The 19,094-nt window shown below is 44.0% G+C and overlaps 1 protein-coding gene across 2 annotated transcripts in view; it reads right to left on the bottom strand.

Annotated features, from left to right (window-relative positions):
* The window catches only part of inpp5a (inositol polyphosphate-5-phosphatase A), a 120,521-nt gene that overhangs the window by 84,298 nt on the left and 17,129 nt on the right, over window positions 1-19,094 (bottom strand). For both annotated transcript variants that reach the window (XM_079730804.1, XM_079730805.1), the window contains exons 2-4: window positions 11,205-11,246; window positions 3,416-3,516; window positions 1,732-1,819 (exon numbers count right to left, since the gene is read on the bottom strand). In XM_079730804.1, coding sequence (XP_079586930.1) covers window positions 1,732-1,819; window positions 3,416-3,516; window positions 11,205-11,246 — 231 coding nt within the window. The remainder of the gene's footprint in view (window positions 1-1,731; window positions 1,820-3,415; window positions 3,517-11,204; window positions 11,247-19,094) is intronic.

Below are 19,094 nucleotides of genomic sequence, written 5' to 3' on the forward strand. Positions count from 1 at the left end.
TTCTCTGCCATTGGGTTTTGAATACATAAGCATATATTTTGAGACCTATTGATATCATATAATGTCCCGTGATAAATGTCATAATAAATTCTCCCATATTGCTCTCTGTCACAGGTGAATAACGATGAACTAAATGTTTTGGTAATGGACACATACCTGGGCTACCTGTATTGCCTATGCTGTACCCAAAGTTATGTATTTACTAGTAGCTACATCGTTTCTGTTTCAACTTACATATACATAAATACAATTTGTAACATCTTAAAATCCTTCAGCCTTGACTTAGATTAAAGAATGTTGAATAGTTATTCTCTTGCCCACAAGATGTTCTCGATTTGCACAGCTTATTCACCCCGTACCCCCCCCCCCCCCCCCCCCCCCAACACAAGCATACCCACACAAACAGATCTCAAATGTCGCCTCCAGGTTACATTATCTGAAAATTGACATCCGCACACAACAAACATTTGGATGGGGTTGAAAATAAAAAAAAAAGGAATCGAAGTTGGGTCAGAGACAAACACGAGCGATGTCATCAGTGCTAAATAGCAGGCGCGGGCGAGCAAAGGGGGGGGGGGAGGGAGTGTTATTTATATTTACTGTTACTGTGGGATATTTCAATATCCACAACGCACGCTACACCCTCATTTACATAGAGAAGCCCAGGAACCCACAATATCCATTTGATAATAAAAATGAAAATTCAACAAAAAGGTTAATCTATAGACAAACACCGGCAAATAAACAATCCTCCGTACGGAGATAATGCACGCTAGGGAGCGCGTCGTTTTGCAGCAAATTGTAATATGTTTATGAAACGAGCATGAAGCCAACTCGCTGTGTGTCATGATTTATGAGCGTTTGTCGAGGGCCAGCGTAGCGTGGCAGCCCCTCAAATAACACATTAATAAATAAAGAAATAAATAAACACAGCCATAAACTCGTAAGGGAGGGGAAGACAAAGCTGGGCGAACAGTGTTTGTCTGTGTTTGCGTGTAATGGACAATTCTTTATTCATCTCAATTCAAGCCCCAGCTACACAGAGGAAATATAGAACACTGCTGCTGACTTTAAACAGCCATGTCCCGGCACAGAAATCGGCCTTCCAATTACCCGTGAAACTAGTGTGTGTATTTGGCTCGAGATACCGTCAGTGTTAGTATCATAAGACAATGGCGCCATCCAGTGGTCATATGCTGAAATATCAGGGCATCAGCGGTTCAAATGCCATACAGGTTTGCGTTTTATGTTATCAGAATTTACCATATCATGCTGTTGTTAAATAGTACGTTATGTCCTCATATGATAATATATCAAATAGAGTTTATCTCATGTTGTCCATTGTATAAAACATCAGGGGAGGAGAGAAAATCTGCTCATACCATATGATTTGAAAAATAATCTTGGCTCTTGTTAATGGTTAGGCTAATCAATTGATTCCTCAGAGAAATAACACAGAAGCTGAAGAGAATGTAAAAACTTCTCTCTGCAGTACCATTCAAAAAGATTTCTAAATATCTACTGCCACCTTGTGGTCAATCCTTACTTCTAGGGAGATTTAACTTGTTTTGGAGTGTAGTTTATCTTCAAAGTCAGTAATTGCATGCCGATTAAAAATGCAAAGCTTCCATATATTCTGAAAGTACTTTGAAATAAAAAACAAATGCATTCTAAAAGCCATACACTTTTTCAATGTACTTTTCTGATATTGTTCTTTGTCGAGGTACTTACTGTGAATAGCTCCTTGGACTCATAGTTCTCATCGAGGTAGACACGGGCTCTGCTGTACTCCTTCAAGCCATCGCTGGACAACAACTCTCTGGAGAAGGGCAACACACACACACACATACACATAAAGACTACAACAACGAAAGATGAATCATCAACATAATTAGGGGTCCGAGCGGCGAAGCCGCTTGGTCCCCTATTGTTTCTGCAACAGGGTTTTTTTCGCTCAAATTCTGTAAAAGTCATAGTGCAGCCTATACCGTACGTCGAAAACTCTTGAAATTTTCAGGTATGGTTACCAATAACCCCCACTACCCATAAACCTAAATTTAGCGCTATTGTAAAAAATCATGAATTAGGCTTATTTCTCCACACCAGATTGATCTGGACTCAATATTCTTTTTCACCCTGGTCTTCTGCTCTAAAAATGTTTACTTTTCCCACAATTTCATAGAAAAGCCAAACGTCCACAGTCTCAACCCATTTTGCCTATATGACCATTTTGTTATTGTATAACTACCATAAGGCTATCATGTATTGGTGGATACCATTAACAGTGCACATTTTCAGATCTATACTCTTTTAAGAAAGCCCTTAATCATCTTGTGAAATGTGTGCTTGGAGTTTTCTTGATGTTGTGTACTTCAATCGATTGTACTTCACAATCAATGTGAATGAGGCTTCATGCAGGAATGTGCACGGAATAATGCCGTGCACTGGTGATCCTTAGGTTGAGAGTTTGAATCCTGATTAGAGCATCATGAACAAGCTGAACATGACATTCTGTCATTGCCACTCATTTAAGAAACACAACATTGAACAGCACCTGAAATTCATCAGGCAATCAACATTCCGGCTCATTAGTTTCCAAGAATCGGACTGCCAAGATACAGTATGGCATTAAGGGGAACTTCTTCATTAACCATTTTAACCTTCATAATTAACTGTCATATTTATATTTCTTTTGTTAGTGTTCTTGACTACAAATGTTTAATTTCCCCAGAATTTCAAAGATTTTTCAGGTATATGCTTTGAAGAAAGCCCTTAATTCACTTGAGAAATGTGTGCTTTGAGTTTTCTGGATGTTGTGTGCTTATCAATAGACATTTGACCATGTGAATGAGGCTGCAGTTCAGCTTCATAAATGGAACATCTTTCCTTAAATAGGACAATTATATGGTATATTTATACATCTTCCATTAGTGTGTTCTTGACTTTTAATTTCGCTTGGACCCCGTTAATCACCGCTTGCGGTTATATTTACGGTTAATATTACAATTTTGTAATTTCAGCTTTTATCCAAAAAGACTTCTAAAACATTGAGGAGCTGGATGGGATTATAGCAATCCTGCTTAAAGTCACGCACAGGTAGGTTACTGCGGACATTGGGGATCAATACCAGAACCTTTGGGCTGGGAGTAAAACCCATAATTACACTATAATGCCCATGCTTACTATTTGTTGATTAGAGAGTTAATAACCTCCATAGCTTCCAATTTGTATAAGGCTTTAAACATGAAAACTGTATACAAAACAGGCCTGTTATCTTATTCTAACCAGAGGGGGGAGTCATCCACCCATAAGGAAACACACAGCTGGGGAATCCAATATGGCTGCCGCTGAAACCAACGAGAGAAAGGCAAGATCACTATGTTGTCGCGCGTGCATGCTGTAATGGGATACTTACTTGATAAAACTGTCCACGTGTGCCATGGACGTCTCACAGTTCTTCCCCCCGACTTCCTGACAGTGCACCGCGATGAAGTGAGGCTTGTGCGAATGTACGGTCTGTAAAAACGAAAATAGAAATAGTCATATAACACACATAGAATACACCCAACTCACACAGTGTTTTGCATGGGCAAGTGTTACAAAAAAATTGCCCTATGAGTTAAAAAAATAAGTAACTGTTCAATAAAGTTGGATTTCTATTGGCTCATTACCAGTCAACATCACAATATATGAGTCTTGTTTTAAAGTCTGGTTTTGGTTTCCCCAGTCAATTTTTTCTTTATTCAAAGTATAGTTATTTACCTTACAACTTTAAACATTTGCATTTAGCAGTCCTCCAATGAACAATCACAAAAGACGTTTGAGTAAGGCAATGTTGACCAACTCTTCTCAAAGCGCATCCGTGTGTCAACATCACAGCTCCCTCAATAACAGACATCAGATACAGGGATCAATCACATGCAATGTATTCCTCATCATATAGCCCCCGACTTTCACAGAGACCAATGACAGATAACCAATTGAAGTGCACCGTAAACAGAGGTGAACCCCAGGTATAATCATGGAGCTCGACTCGGTTCGGCCCCTCGCCCATCACATCATGTCTCCTTCGCCCCTCCTTACTCCGGTACTGTGACATTCTCCTGTATTTACACAAGACAGAGTGCCACACTAAGGCAGACACCCACATGGATTCAGCTTGTTCAGCGACACGCATGAAGCCAGACACCCCCTTCGGGTCTGCGTCTGCGTCAGCCACCATGCCTTATACCGATCTCTGTGCAGTATCGATACTGGCTTCCTCAGGCTAATGTGGAAGCTGACGACCACGGTGCTTATTAGACTGCCTGGGGTTGGTTGTGGGGCTGGGTGGTTCGGCCGGAACGGTGGGGATTGTGCACGTATGTGCATGTGACCGCGGGCCTGCGGTACTGGTTGAATAAAAAGGACACACCGCCATTTGAATATTTCCCTCATCCTCTCCAAACAGCAGGGGTCGAGTGACCCACACAGTCCTTCCCTTACATGCATTTCTTCTTTTTTCTGAAACCCAGGTGTTTGTGAGCGACCGGTCGCGGTGATTCCGAGGCGTCGACCTCGGACAGGAAATCCATAGAGCAGAGTGAATTACAGCCCTGACTGCTCACTCAGGGCCCTTATGTCAATATCACCAGAGATGGATGTGGGGTGTGTGGGATGGGGTCACTACTACCTGCTTCACTACTACTACCCCCCCCCCATCACATAAGCATCTCTGGGGCCAGGCCGTGTGGCTCACTCACTCTGAGGGGGGTGGGGCCGAATCAAATAAAAGTAATGTATGGCAATAACGCTATGGATTTTCCATCAACCTATGGCTTGCCCTCGGGCCGTCCGACTCGCGAATGGGAGACCCAGTGGGTGGGTCAGCGCTCAAACTTGGGGAAGATTAGTGGACCCATCAGCCAGGCACGTGGAGAGAGAGAGGGGGGGGGGGGGGGGGGGGGGGGGCGGCAGTGTTAACTAACCTTAAACACCTTACGTATGTGTTTAAGGGACAGAGACCGAGCGATCGCAAAGGAGAGGGAGAGAGAGTGCCTGTGTGCGTGTGTGCACGTGATAACTTGCTGGCCTTCTGTTTGTCTTTCCATGCAGTGAGCTGCAGCCCCACTTTGACAAACAGGCTGTATCCCGGAGCTAATTTCATTAGCACAATCAGGCTCTCACTGCACAGAACCACACCATTAACAAGTGAGCCTTATCTTTACATTGGCAAAAAGCGGCAACAACAGATGGACAAATCACCAATTAACTCTAGGGGAGGAATTCTGTTTACCCTTGCAGTCACTCGGCGGTTGTCATGTGGACACACCGAATAAAGGAGCTCTAAAGAGACTTGCTTTATGGTGGGCAACAATGGAAGCTGCCTTTTATGAACACGGTCAAACTCTTTAAAATCTCCATCAGCGGGGGCTGATACTAAGAAACGTCCGTATAGTGAACCTCAACCTGTTCCCCCCGTGACATTTCCTCAAAGAATAGACCCGTGTTGGCGTCGAGAGCATGCTTGCCCTCCGCTCTAACAACATCGCTCTCCAAGGAAGTCATTCGCGGTGTACTTGTACGCCATGCCCAATGGGAGAGAAAACATGTAAACCTGAACGCGGTTCTATCCAATCATGTTCACGTCACCCTCTGACTGATGAATTACACACTGGGCGGTACACAGATGCCTCTAATAAACGATCAAGTGTGTAGCAGTTATAATTTATATTAATTGTAGAGTACGTAATGGAACTCGATGATGAATTGACCATTAATTCTGAATAGATTGCACCCACCAATCAGAGTGCCTTATATTGTACATGGTGTGACCCATGTGGCTTGCCCTACACTAGTGTCATTGTGTTAGGATCCAACCTTTTATTGTGTCACTTTTTAAAAGTAAACAAAGTAAACTAGATGGTAAATGAAAGGAAACACTTACATTTACCATCTAGCAGGCAGTTAAAGAAAACAATCTGATTATAGGTCAGGAAGGTTATTTAAATTCAATATGCATTCCAATGTATTTAAGATAACCTTCTTGTAGACCGAAGCCCTGATGAGCCATCCTCAGACCATACCATTTAGAAAAAGCCACTAAAGATCTGGTGAACTCTCTTGTATGTTTACAGGTTCATGAGGATTCATTAGAAAGAAGTCTGGGTGACGCAAACCACGCACTACAAGAATGGGCCCTAAGAAGTCCCATTTATGCTTTGGGATGGCAGAGCACCCATTGTCCCTCAAACACTACTTGGAAGGGAACCTGCTGTGATCACTAAACAGAGAATCGTTGATTTGATGGAAACGCCGGCAAGTTAACACTATCCTATTTCATGTTGTGTATGTCTATGTCTTTCCATGATGCACGATTAACACCACGGGGTGTCAAATCACATCTATTTATGTCTGCCTTCGTAGTACTACCAGCGGCGGACTAAAAGCAGTGTTGGATAACGGCAGACTGAGCCCGCTGGCGCTGTCACAGTCAGAGACGGAGCTGATGTTATCGTCAGGATCTACATCTGTTTACCCTGCTGGAAGACCTCGGGGAAGCAGCTCCATTGTTGACACTAATGCTGTCGAGCACAGACAATGTTGGCTAGGACCCTTGGCAGGAAATCTGACCCCAAGTGTTTTGGTCCATTGGGACGAACACAAAAAGGATCACGTGCACAGGAGAAGATCGTCTGTCCAGAATGCTTTAGGAGTGTAAGGAGGACTAGATAGTCGTTTGATATACCATTACACACACAGTGGATTTACAATGTTTTGCATCACTATCAATACTACTTCCACTACAGAGAGTCTTAAAGGGAGCAGGGCAGCCTGAACAATGAGCTCTCTTGACTTCAGGTGCAGCACCAAGCTTTCTAATTACAATGTCACAGCCAGAGTGATTATCAGTATTTTATTCCGATCAAACTTTGAAATGTAACTTCCTGAAATGGCAAAATACACACAGAAAGTTCACTTCCGTCAATTAACCACACATATGGCCTTTTTAATGAAGCAACTGAGCCATTGATATCAAAAACCTTAAAATCAATAAAACCACAACAACAGACCGGATTACCTGATAAATCACTGACCTTTGCCACCTAGTGTTTCTATTGTTTTGAATCGTCTCACACGTGGAGCAATGCAAATCAAGGTCCAACAGGCCTCTGTGCGGCTCTCAGGTTGCCCTAGGGCCTCAGCTGTGTGGAAAAGGCAAATTGTCTGTGTATTTGCTTATGTGGGAATGGCCGGGATCTAGACCCACCCTAGTCTGGTGATTTTTGGATCAAAAGGACTGTAGGCTTGAAGAATAACCAAATTGTGTCCTAGTTATGGATGCATGATGCAGTCTGATAGTCCAAACTAGGGGTGTAACGGTACACAAAAGTCACGGTTCAGTATGTACCTCGGTTTAGGGCTGAGGGGTCTCCGTAGTTACGAAGTCGGATTACGGAGTCTGAGTAGTATACTTTGGCTAAACGGTCCGTGGGGAACTCCGACTTCCAAGTTTCAAATTCTGCATTGCAAAACAAGCCTTTACATTCGCCACATTAACGCTATTTATGCCACATTTAAGCACCGCGGTCCACCTCTGTAACCACACCGAAGTGCCTGTACCGTGACGGTTCGGTACAAATACCTGTGATCAGGCCCGCCGACAGGGGGGGACAAACGGGTACGTTGTCCCGGGCCCTGGACTGGCCCTGGAATGGGGGGGGCCCATAACTGGACCCCCATAGAGCACAAGCTTGCAAAGAAGCTGGACTTCAATGACCTCATTGATGACTTTGCCACCACAAAAGTCCGGCGCATGGCATTTCGCACCTAAATAGTTGCACACAAAGTTAATGTTAAAATGTTCAAATAAATTGTTTGTTGAGTAATGAGTATTTTTTTGAATTTCCGTCATTTAAGTGTAGGGTAGGGTCTGAGAAAGTAGAGGTGTGTGTGGTTTTTTTTTTTTTGGGGGGGGGGGGGGCCCATTGAGAGAATTTTGTCCCGGGCCCAGCCAAACCTGTCAGCGGCCCTGCCTGTGATCGTTACACCCCTAGTCCAAACAGGCAAATCTAATGTGAAAGCTAGTAAATAAATACAGATAGTAAGTATATAGACAAGCATTGTGTGTGTTCACAGTTGGCTTGTATAAGATGATGAATTGGTCAGTAAACAAGTGGGTCGCAAATGACTCCAAAAGTAAAAGCTCACCTTAGCACTAGTTAGCTAGCAGCCAAACATACCCCTTTAAGCGGCATCATCAAAAAATATATTAAACAAGTAAGAGTACTAGAGTTCACGCTAGTTTGTGGAAACTTGCTTCAAAGTGCCACGGCCGAGTACTGTTCAAACACCGACTTTATTGTTTGAGTATTTATCGAACGACCAGCTAGCGTAACACAGTTGAGTCCCGTTGTCGCTGGCCAAGCACGCCGTGCCACGGCGAGTTCATAGTGTGATGCTCGTTTCTATGACGTCACCCGGAGAAGGCACAGTGCTGGCACAGGGTCTGCAAGGCCAGACTGCCCTCCTGGCACACCTCCTCACACAGGGGAAGAACTTTTAGTCTAACTTAATGTTTCTCTAGCTCTAGGGAGACGCTTTCTACCACCTTCTGGCTCGTCCCATCTCTTTGCCTGGTCCGTTTACACGTCACAGTCGGATTATCTCTCAGCAAGACCCCCAGGAGGATAATTTGGTCTCACTCTTTAACCTCAACTAAACAGCAGTTTGGATACTTTAACCCAGGATTTTCATCCACAGTCCTAGTCACACTGAATTAATCAATGATCCGGTTCAGCAATTACTTCTAAAAGAGACACAGATCATGTCTTCTGGTTCCAAAGGGGTGACTGTCTGCACTCAGACCAGCTGAATGCATTGTGTGTGTGTGTGTGTGTGTGTGTGTGTGTGTGTGTGTGTGTGTGTGTGTGTGTGTGTGTGTGTGTGTGTGTGTGTGTGTGTGTGTGTGTGTGTGTCAACAGAGGAAAGCCTGAAACACTCGACACACAAACAGTGTCAGGAGAGAACTGCTTGCGTTGCGGTAGAGGCGAGAAGGCCAATATTTGGTGATGTCACAGTGTTTTCCCTTGGGCCCTGAATCAGGAGACCCAAGACACACACCGTAACGGCTCCTCATAATGATCCATGTGACTACGCAAGTGTGTGTGTGTGTGTGTGTGAGAATGTGCTTAACTGTGATGAATTACTCCATCGACTACAGTGTGTGACCATACATGCATGCTGTCAAGAGTTTATCATATCTTTAGTGATGTTGTGCATTACATCAAAGTTCAATAAATGTTCACGTAATGAATCATATTTATTGTCAGATTGAACTGAGACCTACACCTCGGGGTACAAGATAACAGGCAAGAACATATCCTACCCGTCACGCCACTAATTACTATTGTCCATCTGTCTGTCTGTCTCTCCCTCCATCTGTCTGTCTGTCTGTCCTCCCTGTCTGACTATACTCCTGTCTGTTCATCGCTGCATCATCTTGTGTGGTTGTCCATCTCTGGGTCTTTCCTTTGACTGTCTCTCCTTCTGTCCCTGTCTGTCTGTGTTTCTCCCCTCTGTCGGTCTGTCTGTGTCTCTCCCTCGGTCAGTCCCTCAGTCTCTCCCTCAGTCTGTAATATATCTCCCCCTGTCCATATCTCCCCCTGTCCCTCAGTCTATCTCTCTCTCTGTCTCTGTCTCTCCCTTTCTCTGTCTGTCTGTCACTCCCCGCTGCCTTTTTCTCCCTCTGTCTGTCTCAGTGTTATACATTTGGGAGCAACAATGTGTGCCACACATAAATGTGTGTCAGCATATGTATGAATGCAGGTGTGTGCGTTTGTGTGTACATGCTCGTGTGCAGCCTGACATTGTCTGCCCCAGTGGAAAGAAATGTGGTTTGTCAGGGGTTCCTGTGAGTTTAACAGGCAGATAGGAAGTGAGGTTGTGATCAGGCATTGTGTAACACAGCACAGGCACACAGAAGTGGCCTAACATCCCAATGTGTAATCCATACCCACCAAAGAACTATGAAAAACATCAATAATATAACAAAATAATAACTTGCCTTTCCTTTAAGTTCATTTATGTGCAACACAGATTTTCTTTTTGTTTAGACTGAAATAAAGTGGAATTAGAGCTACACCCGTGTTAAAAGGTGCTGTAGGTTTCGTTTCAAGAGCTATTACTTGAGGGTCATTTGTAAGAAATGGACTAGCCATCGGTCAGCTTTTAGTGAGGGAACTGTGCTCTTTCAAGTTTTCTTTTCAAGGGAGTTTCAAGTTGACTGAGCTGACCTCTGTATAAAAGGAATTTCAATTTTAGACCGTTCAGGGATAATTTCTGACAAATCAGGGCAACGTTTCTGTGATTGGTACTGGGAATCTATCTTGCCTGTCAATCGAGGGTGAATGAAAGTCAACACTTGAACTGATAATGGCCAAGACATGTTGGAAGGAGCAGAGCGGGAGGTGACCATTTTTTGGTTGTTCAGTTTTAAAATCGTGCTCTGTTCTGCTGTCTTTCTCTGGACAACTCTATAATGGAACGACCCCCGAAGCACCTACAACTCAAATCGATGTTGAATACACGCTGTGTGGTGTGTTGGGGTCACAGGGCTACTGGGTTGAGATTGTCTTGCTCTGCTGTTCATCCCTTCACCTTGAAACCCGCAAGCTCGTAATTATCTGCAGCTTCAAGATAGAACCTTTACGCAGGTCAGAGTTTCAATATGAGACTCAACCGACAACTGCTGACAAGACAGACCTATTTCCTAGCAAGCACAATTTATTTTATTTTTCTTCTTCTAGGAATGGTGAGTGACAGTCAGGCCATAACCAGTCAACTGAATCCTCCCAATCAGAATACTTTTTTGTATTCACAACAGCTTGAGTGCAGCACACAACAAGACTTGCTCTCTGTGAACCTTTAAAGGCATTAAGATGGTTTGCCAAAAGTTTGTCACGACCCAATGACAATCCAAAGGGAGCATGCAAGGACACACACACACACACACACACACACACACACACACACACACACACACACACACGTTAGACCACATTGTAGCACAAGACCACACCTCCAAAATAGGAAATATGTAGAAGCCCTTGAATGCGTAATAACATTCAATAAATTATCTCTTTTAAATGATTAAAATAAGAAGTACTCGGAACAGCGTTTAGCTGAACGTGGGGGGCTGGTCGGATGGGTATGCTTCACCGTACCTGCTCGAATTCCCTCAGCCATGTCTTCTGGAGGTTTTCAGGCTGGAAAAGAGAAAACAAAAACAAATCAGTAAGCGATGCAAACAACAACTTCTCCCTCACAAGGTGACCATGTGTTTAATAACAACACAAACTCAATTCAGATGTACACATGGCTTTGTGGAGATGAGCCCAAGGATGCTTTTGTAAGGAAATAAAGCTAATTGCAGTTGCCTAGTATTTTATTGCAGTTTGTCACAAGCTAGGTATGCTAGTTAAAATAACGCTAGTACGTCAGGTACCCCAGTAAGTACACTTGGTTAAGACTTTTTCCATAGACCCCTTGATATAAAAGCCAACGTTTGCAATCCAACGGAACGATTGGCACCAGCCGTTGTGTTTCCTGGTATAAATATAGTAACGAGGGTACAGTCGACTGTGAGCGCCCTGCTTCTATTCAGGGCCAGCTATAACGCTCGGTGACACGCTTTCCGTTCCCTCTCATTCACCTACTCTCTCGCCCTCGTTTTCTCCCCCTCTCCTTCCTTCCCTCTCTCTGTATTTATTTTCAGAGACCTGGCCTTCATTTCCATTGTGCTGTGGGATGACAGCAACCCGGACAGTCCACCATGTAAGGAGAGATCTCCTCCCTGTGTCCATACAGTTCGGATGAAATTCTCTGCTTGTGCGTGTTTGTTTGTGACTGAGTGTGTGTGTGTGAGCGAGACCAGCCCTGCAATAAGCGAGCCTGTTGAGAGCAGAAGCATGGGCAGTGTTCCCCTGCTCCATCAGTGCAGGTTGGTGCAGTATCCTTGGATAACTTCAGCAGCGCAGACAACACCAAAAATCTCAACGCCATGGCAACAGAGAAAAATAACTGAAAGAAAATGCAACTAAGCAAATATACTCTGTGGCTGTGCTACGCAGGGCTTTGCCAGTTCCAAACAAATGCTACCGGTAGCAGGAGATGAAATCTAGGTTCAACTTATCTTGGCCCATTAGCGTACAATGGTCATCAAAATCGGTTATAGGATTTTGTGTGTGTGTGTGTGTGTGTGTGTGTGTGTGTGTGTGTGTGTGTGTGTGTGTGTGTGTGTGTGTGTGTGTGTGTGTGTCCAATTATGTTATTAACGAGTGCAGTACTATACTTATAATGTTAAGGCAAGTTCTAGTGAATAAACACTACATATATCTCGTGTGGGTAGAGCGTAGGTTAAATTGTAGGTCATCACTTTCCCATTGCATATTTAGGTAGCAATACTAAAAATAATCCCACTGAAGGATGTCTCCAGCAGGAACTTGGTATATCCTTTAAACTGCGTTTTTTTTTTTACGTGTGCGTGTGAGCGAGTGAGAGTGTGAGAGGGAATGTGCCTGTGTGTGTGAATGTGTGTGTGTGCACGCACACACATGTATCTGTGTGTTGCCCCCCACCAGATCCAGCCATGCAGAAGGTCTTTATATGGACATCGGCGCTGGACCTTGTCATTCATCACATGGAGGGAGGGAGCGAGGGAGAGAGCGGGAGAGGGGGATAGAGAAAGCGAACCTTCCACCTGCCTGTCTGTTACAGTGTCAAGGCAGTTAGTATTCTTAATGGACCAAACTGCTACCCGTGTTACAGGCAAAACTTGCCTTTGGTTTTGATTGTACATAGTTAGCATGTGTTTAGGCATAGCACTTCCTTTCGATCACTTTACGATGCTATCTTGTCAGTCGTGCGGCGTACGTGCATGTGCATATGTTTGCCTGTAATGCCAGTGTGTGTGCATGAGTGTGTGTAGTTGTGGTTGGAGGTTTTGGGGTGATAGACATTTTATAACTGAACAAACTAAACCACTGTTTGAATGTTTTGCACACCGATGTAAGACAGCCAGCAAATGGCTACCATTACCGGCTGTGCGTTTGTATGTTTCTGTATCCAGCTAGTCTAATTTGGCTTGACAGCTACTGGTGGGCAAGAGGGCCGCTTGGAGACCCTCTGAAACTCCTTTTGAATTAGGCCTTTCCTCTTTTCTTTTCACCAAGAACTAGAGTTGTTGTAACTAGGCCGAACCACCTCTGGGCTTGTGGCGAGATGGTTTCTCGTCCCCTGGAACAGATGCAGACCTTGCTGGCATTGCCCACAGGATAGACCAGTGGGCCCACAGGGAACACCCCCCCATCACCACCACCTTCTCTGGCGGCCAAGGTGGCCCCGGTATGCAAAGTGGGCTAATTGAGGGACGGAGGGAGCTGGAGCCAGCGTGCACCTGGGCCCTGGTCCCTGCGTGCACCTCAGCACCTCGGCACCTCCCACAGCCAATCAGAAGTTAATTTGCCGCTAATTAGAGAGCTGGGCTGCACACCAGCACAGATGCAAAAATAAAACCTTCCTGGTCACCTGGTCCCTTCTCTCCCCTTTCTTCCTCTCTCTTTCTGTGAGCTTCCCATTCCTGTTGCTCACTCCATGGCCTACTTCTTTGACAGCAGGGTGGGGAATAAATAGACTCTTCGTTAGGTTTAAAAAGTGAATGCGCCTGGCATAAAAAGCAAAAAAACAGAAGAACGTGCTTTCTGAATGAGCCAATAGAATCATCAAAACAAAAGGCCTCTATTTCGGTACGGCGCACCATGGAGATGATCATGTTTGCCCCCAGATCAGTTCAAACCACATTGGATCATTGTCCCAAATCTGAACACACATTTCAACTTGAGACTGTGATGACGCCGTGAAGCTGTTTAGACCGTGTGCTCACACAATGAATGATATATGGTAAACAGACAGGTGTAATCGTACAATCGCCATATCAGATTACATTCGCCATATCAGATTATATCCGCTGCGAGGCTGCATCAGAGTGTCCTGGTTAACTCACGATGGCAAACACATTTGGGGATTGCAAATTCCTTGATTTTGAATGCGGCAAATGCAATGCAAAGAGGTACAGCTGGGCCAGCCGGAGAGTGCAATAGTGAAAAGTGGTCACTGACCCGCGCATTTATTTGCAATAAAATATGGAAAAGAGGAATTTGCATACCAAATCTGGGGTACGTCTCAAAAAATGGAGACAACCATTCTCCAAACGTCCTACAATTAGGACAATAACAGACTTACGACCTTTGTATTTCTAATGGACCAAAACAACCAGTGGCTGAGCTCCTGGAGAGAGGGTGGACGAGGCAGAGGTCATGACCTCGTCCCAGACCTAAGAGGCATTCTATAGGCTGGTCACAGCACACACATTCCTTTCCATCTGGGGAGTGGCGCTAGTAAACTGCAAGAGAAGGGAATTCGAGGGCTTGTCCTGCAGAGAACCCCCTACTGGGTTCTGCTGGGAACCACCTGGCAGCCACATGATCATATTTCGCACCACCTCTTCCAAGGAATCGACCCCCTGTGTGTTTGCTGATTCACACCCTGCCCAGCTATTGCACGGCCGCCGCATCCACCTCCACAGAGATCTAGATTTGACCAATGACCAACTGGACCTTGTTTTCTCCTCCCATCCTTTCTTAAAGCAGCAGTCTCCGTCTTGTTTCTTACAGAAACAATATGAGGTCAAGAGGCTTGCTGAAAAGAAAAATTACTTTTGTCATGAAATAGAAAAGGAGAAAGGAGATTGAAAGGAAGTGAAGCCAGCTGAAGATTTAAGTAGTTGTTTATACCGGTGTGTCAACACACTGTGGAAAACAAACCTCCCTCCACCTTCTCCAACAAAAACTGTGAGCTGGACGATAATCTCAGGGTCAGATCCACTCTCACAAGCCATCCATCACTCCCCACCCCTCCCGAGGCCCTGTGCCGCCCATTAAAACGCCACATCTACGCAACCCCCTCCATCCACTCTCAGCATGTTGGTCAGTACAGTCTCTACGAGGAGGACTTCTAACCAAGGATACTTAAAATAAGCAACCAGTTGCTAGGTGACACCTGCATCTATTACTAGACACAAACCCATCATGCATCTCAGAGAAAAGGAAGAATCCAGCCCCAACCTGGTCAAAGAGAGTTACAAAGCCTGCAATGTGTTACTCATGCACGTGTCCATACAAAAGATCCCCATTATAAAGGCACAGTGCCTCTGAACCTCAATGGCACAGCCATCGTTGAACATATGCGTAATCATGTGTTAACACATCACCTAATAAACTGGGACACATGAGCTCCTTTGACAGTGTTGGAGTCTTTTATCTGTTTTGACATTATAAATAGGAATAAAACAGAGAAAGATGTTCACAGGGACATCACGATGTGATCAGTTGGCTCAGTCTTCTGTAAATCAAATGCAAAGAGGGCTTAATGTGAGTCAAGGTGTTGTTATTGACATCCACACTGAGCATTTGATTTGACAAAGCCCGAGCTGGATTCAAAACCATTATGTCAACATGGCCAATATCTATATGATGATCAATGTTAGAAAATCAATCGACGTATATTGCTCGGTTCTGCCACATACTAATCAATAGAAACAGGCAACAACCCCCTTTGAGGTTCCTATAACCACGCTTTGCAATGCAGATTCTTGACAGCCGACAGCACGTGAGTGTAATGGATTTCAATTAGTAACAGAGCCTTTGGATCCAGTGACGCATAGCCACTGAAAGACAATCCCGCAAAACTCATTAATAGATCCTGACTCTAAAGAGCCGACAGAAAGACAAATGAAATGTACTGAGAGTTCAAACGTCTAAGCTTTAACGTTATTGACCCTCAACCCCTAGCGGCGCGCTTGTGTGTGTGTGTGTGTGTGTGTGTGTGTGTGTGTGTGTGTGTGTGTGTGTGTGTGTGTGTGTGTGTGTGTGTGTGTGTGTGTGTGTGTGTGTGTGTGTGTGTGTGTGTGTACACACATGGTCAAAAGGACCAGATATTGGCTTACAGGGGAGTGAGTGAGGGCATAGCTATAAATAGCCTTGGCTCCACATGGGAGAGCTGTGATCGAGGACAAGGTGTGTGGTTTGACGTGGGAGAGGGTGCAGGGAAGGAGGGAACAAAGTTGATTGGCTAACAGTCTTGGTGTGCCACTGAAACAAACAGATCTCTTGCAGATCCCTCCCTGCTCCTAAAATGTAAAAATTCTAATTAAATATATATACATGGTACTCTGACAAAGTGTATAGAAGTTGTATTGTAACCTTTTCTTGTCATCTCATCTTAATGCTACCCTATTGGTTCAGTGAAGAACGATTAATTGATTAGTCAGAGACAACAGTTACAGACCGATAATGGAGCCAAATAACTGCTGGTTGAAGTTTGCTGAGCAGAGAACATTTTTGAGTTTTTGTGGGGAAGGGTAGGGTTGACCTCTGACCTCAGGTGATGTTGGTTGGGGGGGGATTGTTGTACTCTGCAGTGTCTGGCGAAAAATGATAATCACCAAAGACCCAGTTGGGGACAGGACACCCAGGACAAGAATTGTGCTAGAAGTGTGTGGTTGCGCTAACACAAACACACACATACACACTTTGAAACCAAATGGAGTAGAAACGGCCCGCTTCCACCCAGGATATCGGATGTGGCCAGGCCCCAAACGCAAACCCACATAGATAACACGTAGAAGATGTTGGTGGAGCCATGTGAAATAAGGTATATGGGATGTATTAGTACACATATATGTTCTAGCTCTCGACTCATACACGCAAACACATCAACTCGTACACAGAAACACATAAACCATCTGAAAAAAAAACTGAGAAAATACAATGCAATCATCTCGGGTGGGTTTTTTTGTCGCAGATAAGAGTAATCAACAGGAAATTACACGGCAGACAAAACCCCAGCTGCATGGCTCTAAAGGTTTTCAATCGTTGCCATGACTACAGCACACATCCACATATACAATACCCGTTTTGAGCAGCTACAAAAATATATATAATAACCTTACTATACGGTCCAAAACAATATTCTAAGGGCCTACTAACAATGGGTTGAGTTCCTTCTGAACACTCACATTGTGAAGACTTTTCATCAGGCAGGAGGTAGCTGTGTAAAGATCAATCTATGTTAGCCTTATGCTTCACTTCCTGGACTATGTGCTCTGGGCCTACTTGGTGAACTGAGAAAAAAAGAAGGGTTTACTTCAGCGAATCACTTCATTTTCCAAGATCGTTGGGACAACAGTTGATGCCTGAAGAGAAAGCATTTACTAACAAAGATGGAAATCAACTAACCAAGAATGTTCACGTCAACGACGCAATGAACCACTTGTGTGGCAGCCCGCTGGACAAAGCCTCCACTCCAGTGTCCCCGCAGTGCTTGCTGGCACTCATGCTTATTTGCATTTTTTCCAAAACATCTTACAAGGCTATCCCTGTCTCAAGTTTTCACCACGCTAACTATGGAGCGACGTGGCTGACCTGAGATCAGGGGGATGGAAGGAGAGGAGAGGCTGCTTGAGACTGCAAACTCTACCACAAGGTCAGATCATCTATTATACTTGGCCGAGTGCAATACAGTCCAAACAACCCATCCATTCATATGTCATGAAGCCATTGATGTTCTAGATCGAATGTGATTACCGACTGAGATTCAGAACATTTTGCCACAGCAATTACAAAAATATACTACAATACCTCAAATCATACATGCAAGGACAAACATGTACAAACATCAATAGATGTGTTTAATCTCATCAAAAAATCATACTATGACACAGTCACAGTAGATCAACTTTAAAACAACCAATAAAATAAAAGTTAGGCCAATGCGTTTCCCTTGCCACATTTTTTTAAGCACCAAATCCATTAAAAAAAAATGTGATATCAACAATAAGATTGCCTTGTTTGTATCATTACTCATGTTAGGACTTTGATTTATACCAGCTTGCCAGACCAAATAGCCACAATTAAAAGCCTTCTATGAAAATCAACCTTTAACTGACACACCGTAAACCAGTTCCAAAGTGGATGGTCATAAACCGCGGCAGATGCACAACAAAAGAAACATGGTACATTCCTGTGTGTGCAGGCACACTTACAATCCCACCTGGCAACATAGCGAAAGTAAGAGGCATTATTTTGATCAAGTCAAATTGCATCAAGGCTTCGCACAGTTTTACAGGTTTTGGGCATTTGCCGGCAATCCAAAATGAAAACATATGGGCTCCCATTACACAGAAACAGGTATGTGCTTGCAGGTCCTAAAAGGCTGTTTACAGCAGGGCAGGCCTTCAAGTTGAAGGGGGCTTAACCCAGTGCAACGTTTTGCTTGTAGCAAGCATGGCCATGATTAGATTCGCTAATTAGCCTGCTTAAATCTTTTTTCTTTTGTAGTTTTTCTTATACATGTCCACGCTGTTCGGTTTGCATTGATCAGGCCTTGTAGAGAAGTGAATGGAGGGGGATGTAATCTGTGATTACCTGAAGGCAACGTGTGAAGAACTTGGTTGCATAGAACATTCAAAACATTGCATAATATAGAAAATAAACGCCCCTAGAACCAAGTTTCCTGAGCAAGCAGTATTCCCAAACAGAGGCTTGTTTCAAGAGGCCACGCTATTGACACAAGCAAAATAGGAAAATAATTAACACTAACTGGTTCCACCTGAAGAACACACACGTCGTCACCCATCAATCATTTAAGCTGAGGGTGATGATCAGCCAAACATCTCTGTTTTCCGTCATTGTGAGGGGAAGGATGTGGAAGCGATGTGCAGGACACAGAAGCCCTGCTCCAAAAGCCCTCTCAGTGCTCTGATAGCAAGGCCAGGAGAAATACATCCTCTTACACAAAAAGTGGCTCCTTGAAAGAAATCACCACATTAAACATCACTTAGATGATAAGCAAACTTGTATAACTATCCATAATTGAACTGTCTGATTAACTTATTAATCAGACAAATTCTAATTAGATTTATTGCATATATGTACAACTTTAAATGTTTTTCAATGGCATCCATTCATGTGCTTTAATTCACAGCAATTGACTTACTC

Source organism: Pollachius pollachius (assembly GCF_949987615.1).
Source record: "Pollachius pollachius genome assembly, chromosome: 2".
NCBI lineage: Eukaryota > Metazoa > Chordata > Actinopteri > Gadiformes > Gadidae > Pollachius > Pollachius pollachius.